Below are 10,788 nucleotides of genomic sequence, written 5' to 3'. Positions count from 1 at the left end.
GTAGGACGTCCGCCATTATGCGCGGGAGCGAAGGACGTGACGTCCGCGGCTTTCCGGTGACGTCCGTCATTGCAAACTCTATATATACGGCTCGTTGCAAACTCTGTATATACGATTTTTTTAATCGTTTTTTGGTTTGAGATGTTTTTTTTTTTTTGAACCATGTACTTTTTTAGTTTAAATATGTATGCTTTTAAAAAAAAAAAAATCTTTGCATTTTCCCCGTATTCGTGTCGAAGTTTTAATTCCGTAACGTAAATTGCATATTTGTGAATTTTTTTTATTGTGGGAAGTCCGCGCGGGAAGTCCTCGGGGATGTCCGTCATTGTGCAGTAGGAAGTCCTTATGATGTGGCAGGAGGGTGAGAAGTCCTTATGACGTGGCAGGAGGTGTTTTTGGGAAGTTCGTAGGGAAGGGCAATGAGACATCCGCATCATTGCGGATGCTCTAACACTACTTCTCACTTATTTTTTTCTCAGTATCTCTTACTTTTTCCCCTTGTTTCTTATTTTACCAATTTTATATTAAAACATGTGCCATACACTAATTGCTCTATTTTTTGTGGACGGAGGAAGCATTGTATACGATAAATTATCTAGTTGTGTAAGTTGACATGGGCATGAGTTTGGCATGACAGATACAGATAAATAGTAAATCAGATAATTGAACTTTTAATTTCGAACATTGTTAATAAAGGAATATAAATTAATCCACCTATTAAAAATCGAATCCTAAGGCTTTTAGGAGTGTTAAATAAAACAAAATAACCCATCTAGTTGGTTGCCTAACTAACATATCGAGACATGGATATATAAGCATGAAATCTCAAACAACAGCAAAGTTCATTATATTTACGACAAATTTTAAATTCCTGGGAAAATTTGGAATTCGTTATCTTCAATAATCCAACAATAAAAACTCAAAATTCATTATCTTCAATCTAATAAACTGCAAAGTCTACAGTAAACATTAATGTTTTATAGTAACAAATAAATTTAAACGCGACACAATAAATACAAATCTCCTTACTTAAAACGAAAGTGATAAAACTTTAACACACTTCAACAACATAACTAAAAGTCTAGAACGCTTGTAAACTTACAAATAATGCAGCAACAAACATACTCAAACTCAAAATCCCTAATTTCGAGCTGCTAGAATTTTGAACCGTGTTCCTAGATCTCGTATCGGGCGTGCCCGTCACGCACCCTAACGGGTTGATACGTTGCCCACACCTCCCGGGCAACGTCTGAGCCTCAGTGACGTTGATGTATTGCTGAGCTAGATCGGCGCCCTTAACGCTTATCATAGCACATAGGCACTCCGGCATTGACTTAATAACGTTATCGAGATTTTGGCAACAACTATCCGACGGTCGGGTGTTTCCGTTGAGGTAGTTTAGGCACGGCTGAAGCTCGTTCATGCATTGTTGTTGCTGCACTTGTGCAAGATTTTGGGAGATGAAAAGAAAGAAGAAGATTGCAATCTTCATTGCATAGATTTGATGCTCCATGTTCCTTTTTTTTCTTTTTTTTTTTTGTTTTAGTTTGTATGATCTGAATAATATTGTTGCCTGATGTGTGCATATATATAACCCTATATAGTATATGATGTAGAATTAATAGGTGGGTTTGGTGATCCAACATGTAAATTTTATTTGTAGGTGACTTAGAAATGATATACTTCAATAAATGTTGCTCTAGTTGTATAGATTATTATGCTCAACGACATATAATAGGTTGAAATAGAGGCTGTTTGATTTTAATATAAAAATAAGATATAAAACTGAGCAAGGTCAAAAGGATATACTTCGAACTTTCTATATTTTCATAATATAAGTATACCTTTATTTTTTTTGTCATATCTTATTGTCAAACAAGATTTCATTGGAACACTTGTAACATAAAAAATAAGTAATTTAGATCCCAAGATTTAATTAAATTTTAGTTAGTTTCATAAATTTTGAAATTAAAATATTAAATCACGAAATTTCGAATTTTCACAATTGTGTCATCAATAATCAAACGACCTTCGTGATTATATATAAATAAATGAGTTGTTCTTTATAAAACATTCTAAAAAGAAATAGTCCCAAATAAACTTTGTGATTATAAACTATGAACAATGATGATAAAGGATTTAACAATTTCAACTGCACCAAATAAAACCAAAATTTCGTTGGATATATTTTAGGCATTGTGTAATCCGTTGCTAATTCCATCAAAAGGGTACATCGAGACAAAATCTTGCAAGAATATCACATCTAAAATTCAGTTTGCTACAAAAATCGCACCCGGAACACTTCACAAGAAAAACCTCCTGCGGCTGGTGTCCATCTCAGGCTGCCATTGGAATAAGGGAGAAAAAACGTAAGCACTTGTTTTCGAGATAGGGGTTGGGAGAGGGGGAGGCCGAGAAAAGCTTGTTGTAAAGTCAGTAAATGAATAGAAAGATCACCTTGTGTGTCCATTCATATTCACCTCCTTTTGTATCAAATGTTCCATGCTGAAGACTGATCAGCTTCAGCGTGAAGCGAGGGCCACATTCCTGCAATTTTAAGATATAAGGAACACGACATATTGGGAAGAACTCAATTTCCATGACCAAAAGCAAGAATGGGCAGATTAATCAGCCAATGAAATAATTTGGATACTAGCATGGAATCACATATGGTGTTATCGATATGTTGAGTGACGATGAATTTTATGAGGAGTGATGCTCGAGCGTGTAGGAAGGTAGGCCCCAAGGATCAGAATGACAAACCTGAAGCCTGGTAATTACTTTCTCCTGAGTTTTAGCCTCCTCTTTTTTCCCTTTACCTTTTGATTGAGGCTCTTTGCTTTCTTTTGTTTCGAATATGTAACTTTAACATGCAACAATATGGAAAAAAGAAGATACTTAGGTCATCATTATATGGTAGAACACAGAGTAGTATCATACATGCACAAGTATATACCGGTGATGGCGGAAGAATATGAAATCACGCTGATTGTGAAATGTAACAACTCTTCGACCACGGAAATTAGGGTCTTGTGGGAATAGTGACTGTATTAACCTGAAACAGATAGACAATGACAAATTCTGTAATTCAATTCTAAACAGATACACCTGGACACCGAGTGAAATAGGAGAAACACACGATCACACAGCAATTTTTATTATTTGCAAAGACATGCATCCAGATTCAGATACATAAGATACACTTCAGGTTAAATGTGGATAACTACCGCAAAATATGTTGCAAACAGAATAAGAAGCTAGGCATTGAAATATTCAAAAATTACCGAGAGCATTTTTGTATATTTTTAATAAAATCACACTAAAATTACCTGCCTATACGATGTCCCAGGCGTGTTGTGAAATTATTGAAAACAAGCTCAGGCTGGTGGTTGGTAGGATTTCCATGATTCTGTGAAAATACGAGAAATACAACGTTAGGTCCAAATCTAGATATATCAAGGCAATGTAGTGATATATGAGGTAATTCATTGAGAAATGTAGTCAGACGACGGGGAAGTAGTCATCCTAGTATCCTACCTTAATGTCCTTCCGCAAAACAAGTCTCGAAAGTTTGAAGTGAGCAGTGGGGCCGCTTGGTAATCCAATAACTAGTAAAGCATCTGCAGTAGCTTATAAGAATTAAAAGACAAAATCGACTTTCCAAAATGCATAATAGAAGAGATTCAGATTCACTGATTCATTCAACTTCAACCTATTTTATCCTTGGAGATTGGAACATAATCAATTTCTATTTTCTAGCATAGTGCCTGGATATACAAGTCCTTTGCTAGTAAAGTTCAGTGCAAAGATTAACCTGGTTCCCGGCGGTTGGTATGAACAACTATGATTGAGGTGAAGTCTTTATTATTCGCATACTCAACAATCTGAATTATGATAGAACGAAAAGTCGAATAAGTATGAAATGTTGGAAACCTAGGATCTCATTTTGACTAGGAAAAACGAAACGATAATAGATGGCAACATGAATACCTTTTTGAGGTCATATGTTCCTCTCTTGTGATAATGAGCATTGGGAATGACAGAGATAAGCTCATCAATAAATGCAGGCCCTCTCTGCAGTTCATAGCACAAACGACCATTAACAACGAAAAACACACAAGGCGAGTATCATATGCAAAAAAATCTGATGGTTTGAGAAAAGCTGCTACAGAAAACATACCGAGGAGTGGAAGCGAGAGGTTGTGATCAAGACCTTAGGCGTGCGTTCTTCTTTCAATATGCAGCTGAATTCATCAGCATCATTTCCAGCAAATAGCTCCTCGTCATCAGGCTTACAAACAGTCTCATCAAGCTCACGGGTGTTTTCAATGGTGCGAGGGACTGGCCTTGCAGGAGGCTCCTCCCCCAGCTCCAATGCTTGCTTCTCTGCGGCTTCGCGAACCTTGGCCTTCTTCTTCTTTTCAAGCTTCTTCTGATGCTTCAACTTTGCATGAACTTCCGACCTCTTCTCTTTGTTTTTAATCGCTGACGGTAGCAAATCCTTCATCGTATCTTTTATATCTCCTTGAACACTCCTTTATATATGTCTGTAGCACTACCTAGTCAAGAACAACGATCATAAAACATCACATGCTTTCACCATATACCAAATGTGCCCAATACAAGCTTTAATTCGAAAAACGCAACGAGCTAAACGAACAAATGCACTGCCATTCTTCAATCAATTTGATAGCTAACTCAACTCTAACAATGAACCTAATTTCTTAGTCGATACCTAATTACTCCATTCAATGAATCGCCCATTCAAAAACAAAATAAAAATAATCATAATAAATCATGCCAAAAATCAGAATCAAAAAATAATTTGGGGAAGTATTTGATAACTCATAAAGCTAAGAACATAACATTTCAAAACTAGGCCTTTCACAATAATATCATAGGCATAAGCTCGAGGAACATAAGATATAAAGCGATTATAACACCAAAAACAAAATTGAATGCAGCTCGAGCTATAACTCAACTCAAACCTAAACTTCCTCAAACAAAAATTTTAAAAGACAATATTTCACAACCAAATTGGCTGCACAACGCGGCCAAAAAAATAATTCAAAATCATCGACAAACTAAATCCTAATTAGCAATTAAGGCATCAAAACTACATCATAACTCATCAATACTCCTCCAACCAGAAGAAATCAGCGAACTTACGTTCTACAAAATTGTCTGCAGCTCTCACTCCACGCTGTGGCTGCAAAATCTGCTCCTCCTTCAAGGCTGCAATGGGCGGCGGAAGAAATCGGCCGAGAAATTTTAATCACCCCGATAATTAAAGTCGATTTTGGGCTCAGGGCCCATTTTACTGATCGGGCCGGGTAGTGAGCATAATTCAATTTATATTGGGCCTCAAAGCGGCCCATACGCTTTAAATTTGGGTATCGAATTGCCCGCTTTCTTCATCTCCCTCACCGCTGCCTCAGCTAGAGATAGAGGTGCCGCCACAGTGAGCAGAGAAAGAGAGAGAACTGTTCCAGAAATTTCGTGTAAGTTAGCTGCTTTTTTATCTTTTTTTTGTTGAGGAAAGTTCTGATGGAGTTTTGATGCTTTGGATTGTACTGAATTCAGCTGTTCGATGATTTCGAATTTGATTTGCACGCGTTATGCAGCTAGTTTTGAGTTGAGTTATAGCTCGAGCTGATGAATTCATTTAGGTTTTTTGTTTATGTAACATTTACTGCTCTTATGTTCTTCGTTCAGAGCTGCCTTTGATACTTTGTGTATGTTTTAGCATTTTTTGAAATGCTATTAATAAGTTATGCTGTAGTTTTCATGCTTTGATTTGTACTGAACTCAGTTGTTCGATGATTTCGAATTTCATTTTTTGAATTAAATTTGGTTTTGAGTTAAGTTAGCTCGACCTTCATTTAGGTTTTTGGTTTACGAGACGTTTACTGCTGATTTTGTGTATGTTTTTGAGAAATTGAGAGTAAATGTGAATTTACGTTAGTGAGAAATTGTAGGGTTAAAGTTTTGTGATTAGTGTTCTCTGCTACGTAGTGCAACCAGATTATAAACATCGAGAAATGCTGGGTTTAGGCACTAGTTCTGCCGTTTCTACAAACGCTGCTGTCACCTCCTCAATTGTCAGCACAGGCCACCCCCTTCAAAGTGTCACCTACGGAACCTCCTCTGCTTTTCATCCAGCCACTGTCTTTCCGTCGCACCAATTGGTACCTAATTATTTGGTTTTTAGTTATATGTACACGTTTACGATTAATTTATGCAGCTTTGGATTTCGTTGTAACGTTTCTGTGTTGAAATTTTGCTGTAGTCTGCGGCCACTTCGCATAACTTGAATTCGCTTCGTGTTAAAGCGATGGCAGAAACGGCTTCAACTCTGAAGATAGAACCCAAGTCTGCACTTTCTGGTAATCTATTTGTTAAAATATTTTCTCGTGTCTTTCTGATTTATGAGTGTGTTTTTTGGCATTTTATGTCAATCTACTATTTTAGGAAAGAAGCAAGCGTTGATATCACTGTCAGACAAGAAGGATTTAGCTTTGCTTGGCGTTGGGCTGCAGGAATTGGGGTGAGGTGTTTTGATGGTTTTTTCCAATTTATATGTTTCGTTGCAAGTGTCGGACAACTGGGAGTCTAAAGTTGATGTTGGCAACTTGGCATAATAGGACATCTATTTGTAGATAGTCAGGCTATCTTCGGAAGCTTGCATTGCATCCTTACTGTGTGCAAATGGTTCAATTTATACAAATGCATACCTACGTTTGGAAAACTAAAATAAGTAATTATTTATTTTTTATGAAGATTCACCATTGTTTCCACGGGAGGAACAGCATCATCTTTAGAAGGTTCTGGTGTGGCTGTTACCAAGGTGGAGGAACTCACCCAATTTCCTGAAATGGTAAGTCCTATTGTCCTTCATCGTTAGAGATTGGTTCCATTTAATGTTTTCCTCTGTTACTTAAAACTGGATTACTGGAACATGACTAAATCAATAATTGATAAGTGCACTAATTTATTCTATCTTTTAGAAGGCAGGCATGTTGGCCTGTTCTAACATTATAGTCTCTTATACTCTTCATCCATTACAGCTTGATGGTCGTGTAAAAACATTACATCCTAATGTTCATGGAGGTATTCTTGCAAGAAGAGATCAAGAGCACCACATGGAAGCTTTGAATAATCATGGAATCGGTATGTTGACAACTTTCTATTTAATAGTCTTTATTGAACAGCTGTCTAATACTTTCATCATCTATTCATAAGCTGTTTTTTCGTTTTTCTGTAGGTACATTTGATGTTGTAGTTGTGAACTTATATCCCTTCTATGACAAGGTTTCCGCTTCAACTGGAATTTCTTTTGAAGATGGAATTGAGAACATTGATATTGGTGGACCTGCCATGATCAGAGCTGCTGCTAAGGTTATCTGGGCTTAATAATTGTTTTTAATAACACAACTTTAGCTAGATATCATTTCAAATCTAGTGCAATATGATTCAACTCAACTCATGGTTTTGTTTCGTATCACTTTTCTAATCACAATTTTAATGTTGACAGAATCACCAGGATGTTTTGGTTGTAGTCGACTCCAGTGATTACCCAGAGCTCCTAGAATATCTCAAAGAAGGTCGGGATGATGAGCAATTCCGGAGAAGGCTAGCTTGGAAAGCTTTTCAGCATGTTGCTTCTTATGATTCTGCCGTTTCAGAATGGTTGTGGAAGCAGACTGAGGGAGGTACTCTTCAATATATATTAAAATCAGATTAATCCGTCATAAAGATCAATATCTAATTTCATGACCAAATAAACTTCTGCTGAGTCATACTGTACTAAATTTGTTATATTCCAAAGGAATGACAGCATCTCTTAGGCTAGAAGCTTAACAAAAGTTTGATAATGTCTGAGTATATTTTTATGACCATATATTTCATTGCAGATAAATTTCCTCCCAGCCTGACAGTTCCTTTGTCTCTCAAGAGTTCACTTCGGTATGGTGAAAACCCTCATCAGAAGGCTGCATTTTACGTTGATAAGTCTCTTGCAGAGGTCAATGCTGGTGGCATCGCAACTTCTGTCCAACACCATGGGAAGGTATACCCCCATAGTCCTTGAGAGTGATCTTTGGTTATATAACATTACATCAGTAACTCTGTGGGTATGATTTATATGTACACACATTAAATGACCATGTTTATTCTGCCTTTCGATCCTATGATAAAAATGTCTCTCTCTCAAACTTTGGTTTACCATTTTTCTTGCAGGAAATGTCATATAATAACTATTTAGATGCAGATGCAGCGTGGAACTGTGTGTGCGAGTTTAGCAAGCCGACCTGTGTGGTTGTTAAGCACACAAATCCCTGTGGAGTAGCATCGCGTGATGACATCATTGAAGCTTATAGGCTGGCTGTCAAAGCTGATCCCGTTAGTGCTTTTGGTGGCATTGTTGCCTTCAATGTTGAAGTTGACGAGGTAATGTCCATTTTCATATCTTATATCGTTTTCTTTTCTCAAGAAAATGTCATCTTATTTTCTTTGCACTAACTTTCCAGAAGCCGACACCATGTGTCACTATATTTGCAGGCTCTTGCAAAAGATATCCGAGAGTTTAGGAGTCCAACTGATGGTGAAACTCGTATGTTTTATGAGATTGTCGTTGCTCCTAAATATACCAAGAAGGGGCTTGAAGTACTTCGTGGGAAGTCCAAAACATTGAGAATCCTTGAGGCGAGTAAAAATATCAAAGGAAAGCTGTCCTTGAGACAAGTTGGTGGTGGGTGGTTAGCACAAGACGCGGATGATCTGACCCCAGAAGATATCAACTTCAATATTGTTTCAGAAAAGGCTCCACTCGAAAACGAACTTAATGATGCGAAATTCGCCTGGCTTTGTGTCAAGCACGTGAAGAGCAATGCTATTGTCATCGCAAAGGTTCATCTTTGCACTCCCAGTTTTCCGTTAAAATCTGGCGCTTGAACTGTTCAATACTCCCAGTGAGTACTTACCCTTTTTTCTGCAGAATAATTGTATGCTAGGTATGGGAAGTGGGCAGCCAAACCGTCTCGAGAGTTTGAGAATAGCAACGAAGAAAGCAGGGGACGAAATCAAGGGAGCTGCATTGGCAAGCGATGCTTTCTTCCCATTCGGTAAGTTTGCACTTTAGTCTGCCTTGAGAAGTAATTAGTCGAAATCAGGCACATCAATCAATAGCTTGCTTGCATATTCGGAACCTACCTTAAGTCGAGTTTTTGGGTGGTAACAGCGTGGAATGACGCCGTTGAAGAAGCATGTAAAAGTGGGATCGGTTTCATTGCTGAGCCCGGTGGCAGCATCAGGGACGCCGACGCTATCGATTGCTGCAACAAGTATGGAGTTTCACTTGCCTTCACCAATGTCAGGCACTTCAGGCATTGATCCTCTGATTGTAAGCTCTTTCTGCTTGCTGTGGATCACTCCTTTTTTCCAAAAATAATTTCTTCTCTTTCCTTTTTCCTTTTTGTTTTCGTTTCTGGGCTTTGGGGTTGTTTGAAAATCCAAACATCTCTGGTTTTAGCTGAACTGTAACTGGCCGGTTGAACCGAGAGTACGGTTACGGTTTGACCATGAAATCACGGTTCGGGTTCCGGTCCTGGCAGAACTGTCTGCCCGGTTAAAACCGAGTATCACTAATCTCGGAGAGAGGTGTAGGAATTGCTCGAACGAACTGTACTCGAACTGTCTACGTATTTATAGATGCAATGCTGCATTTGAAATTGAAAAATTGGAGTTCATGATATATTTCGAACTGTTAAAAGCAGTCGAAATCAGCAGAATTTTCTCCCAAAAACTGAAGGGAAAAAAAAAAGAACTATTTCTATTTATATTTAAATGTAGACTATACTAACGCAGAAGCTTAAATTTTAAAAACCAGACCTCTAGCTAATGGGAGTGTGATGTTTTTTAATTTATGTTCCACCTAATAATATAATCTTGAATAAATTAAAAAAATTAGCATTTTCTGCTTCAGCTATGTCTTGTTGGCAATATCCAATAATAGTACTTACTTAATTAACGTGTAATGGCGACGTTAGAGTGGAATTCTACGCATCATTTGTCCATTAACGATTACCACTTTTCTAAAAGGCTAATCCAATTATATAAAGAATTGTAGGTACAGTTATAATCAAATCATATTTTTAATACAATGTTGACTCCCAACAAATTGCATACATTTATTTTACTAGAAAAGTACAACTTTAATGGTAAGATTGGAGGTTAGTTCGATTTCGAGGGATTTAACTTAACGATTACCACTTTTCTAAAAGGCTAATCCAATTATATAAAGAATTGTAGGTACAGTTATAATCAAATCATATTTTTAATACAATGTTAACTTCCGGTCCTGGCAGAACTGTCTGCCCGGTTAAAACCGAGTATCACTAATCTCGGAGAGAGGTGTAGGAATTGCTCGAACGAACTGTACTCGAACTGTCTACGTATTTATAGATGCAATGCTGCATTTGAAATTGAAAAATTGGAGTTCATGATATATTTCGAACTGTTAAAAGCAGTCGAAATCAGCAGAATTTTCTCCCAAAAACTGAAGGGAAAAAAAAAAGAACTATTTCTATTTATATTTAAATGTAGACTATACTAACGCAGAAGCTTAAATTTTAAAAACCAGACCTCTAGCTAATGGGAGTGTGATGTTTTTTAATTTATGTTCCACCTAATAATATAATCTTGAATAAATTAAAAAAATTAGCATTTTCTGCTTCAGCTATGTCTTGTTGGCAATATCCAATAATAGTACTTACTTAATTAACGTGTAAT

General features: G+C 37.2%; 3 protein-coding genes across 5 annotated transcripts; 1 reads left to right on the top strand and 2 right to left on the bottom strand.

Moving 5' to 3' along the window:
• Window positions 1-1,081: 1,081 nt before the first annotated feature.
• LOC125210072 (non-specific lipid transfer protein GPI-anchored 30-like) lies at window positions 1,082-1,513 on the bottom strand. Its single transcript, XM_048109654.2, has one exon. The coding sequence runs from the start codon at window positions 1,511-1,513 to the stop codon at window positions 1,082-1,084; it is 432 nt and encodes a 143-aa protein (XP_047965611.1).
• A 649-nt stretch (window positions 1,514-2,162) lies between these two features.
• LOC125210715 (uncharacterized) lies at window positions 2,163-5,270 on the bottom strand. 2 transcript variants are annotated; one of them, XM_048110296.2, is made up of 10 exons: window positions 5,170-5,270; window positions 4,181-4,559; window positions 3,991-4,074; window positions 3,815-3,884; window positions 3,538-3,620; window positions 3,330-3,409; window positions 2,957-3,055; window positions 2,764-2,863; window positions 2,458-2,547; window positions 2,163-2,342 (listed from the first exon to the last, which is right to left on the bottom strand). In XM_048110296.2, the coding sequence occupies exons 2-10, from the start codon at window positions 4,505-4,507 to the stop codon at window positions 2,304-2,306; spliced, it is 972 nt and encodes a 323-aa protein (XP_047966253.1). In that variant the 5' UTR covers window positions 4,508-4,559; window positions 5,170-5,270; the 3' UTR covers window positions 2,163-2,303. The 2 variants fall into 2 exon arrangements, with proteins under 2 accessions (XP_047966253.1, XP_047966252.1); XM_048110295.2 differs by having other exon boundaries at window positions 4,181-4,555; window positions 5,170-5,263.
• Window positions 5,271-5,355: 85 nt separating this feature from the next.
• Window positions 5,356-9,736, top strand: LOC125210713 (AICARFT/IMPCHase bienzyme family protein). 2 transcript variants are annotated; one of them, XM_048110290.2, is made up of 13 exons: window positions 5,356-5,501; window positions 6,016-6,188; window positions 6,290-6,386; window positions 6,472-6,547; window positions 6,781-6,877; window positions 7,068-7,170; window positions 7,265-7,398; window positions 7,535-7,712; window positions 7,914-8,068; window positions 8,239-8,448; window positions 8,560-8,907; window positions 8,996-9,122; window positions 9,239-9,736. In XM_048110290.2, exons 2-13 carry the CDS (start codon window positions 6,042-6,044, stop codon window positions 9,388-9,390), a joined length of 1,824 nt encoding a protein of 607 aa, XP_047966247.1. In that variant the 5' UTR covers window positions 5,356-5,501; window positions 6,016-6,041; the 3' UTR covers window positions 9,391-9,736. The 2 variants fall into 2 exon arrangements, with proteins under 2 accessions (XP_047966247.1, XP_047966249.1); XM_048110292.2 differs by having other exon boundaries at window positions 5,408-5,501; window positions 6,055-6,188.
• The last annotated feature ends 1,052 nt before the right edge of the window (window positions 9,737-10,788 follow it).

This window comes from Salvia hispanica, chromosome 3 (genome assembly GCF_029641045.1).
Source record: "Salvia hispanica isolate PSC_SH4W2 chromosome 3, Shi_PSC_v1, whole genome shotgun sequence".
Taxonomy (NCBI): Eukaryota; Viridiplantae; Streptophyta; class Magnoliopsida; order Lamiales; family Lamiaceae; genus Salvia; species Salvia hispanica.
Note: the sequence above shows the minus strand (reverse complement) of the source record. Positions and strands in the feature narration are given on the sequence as shown.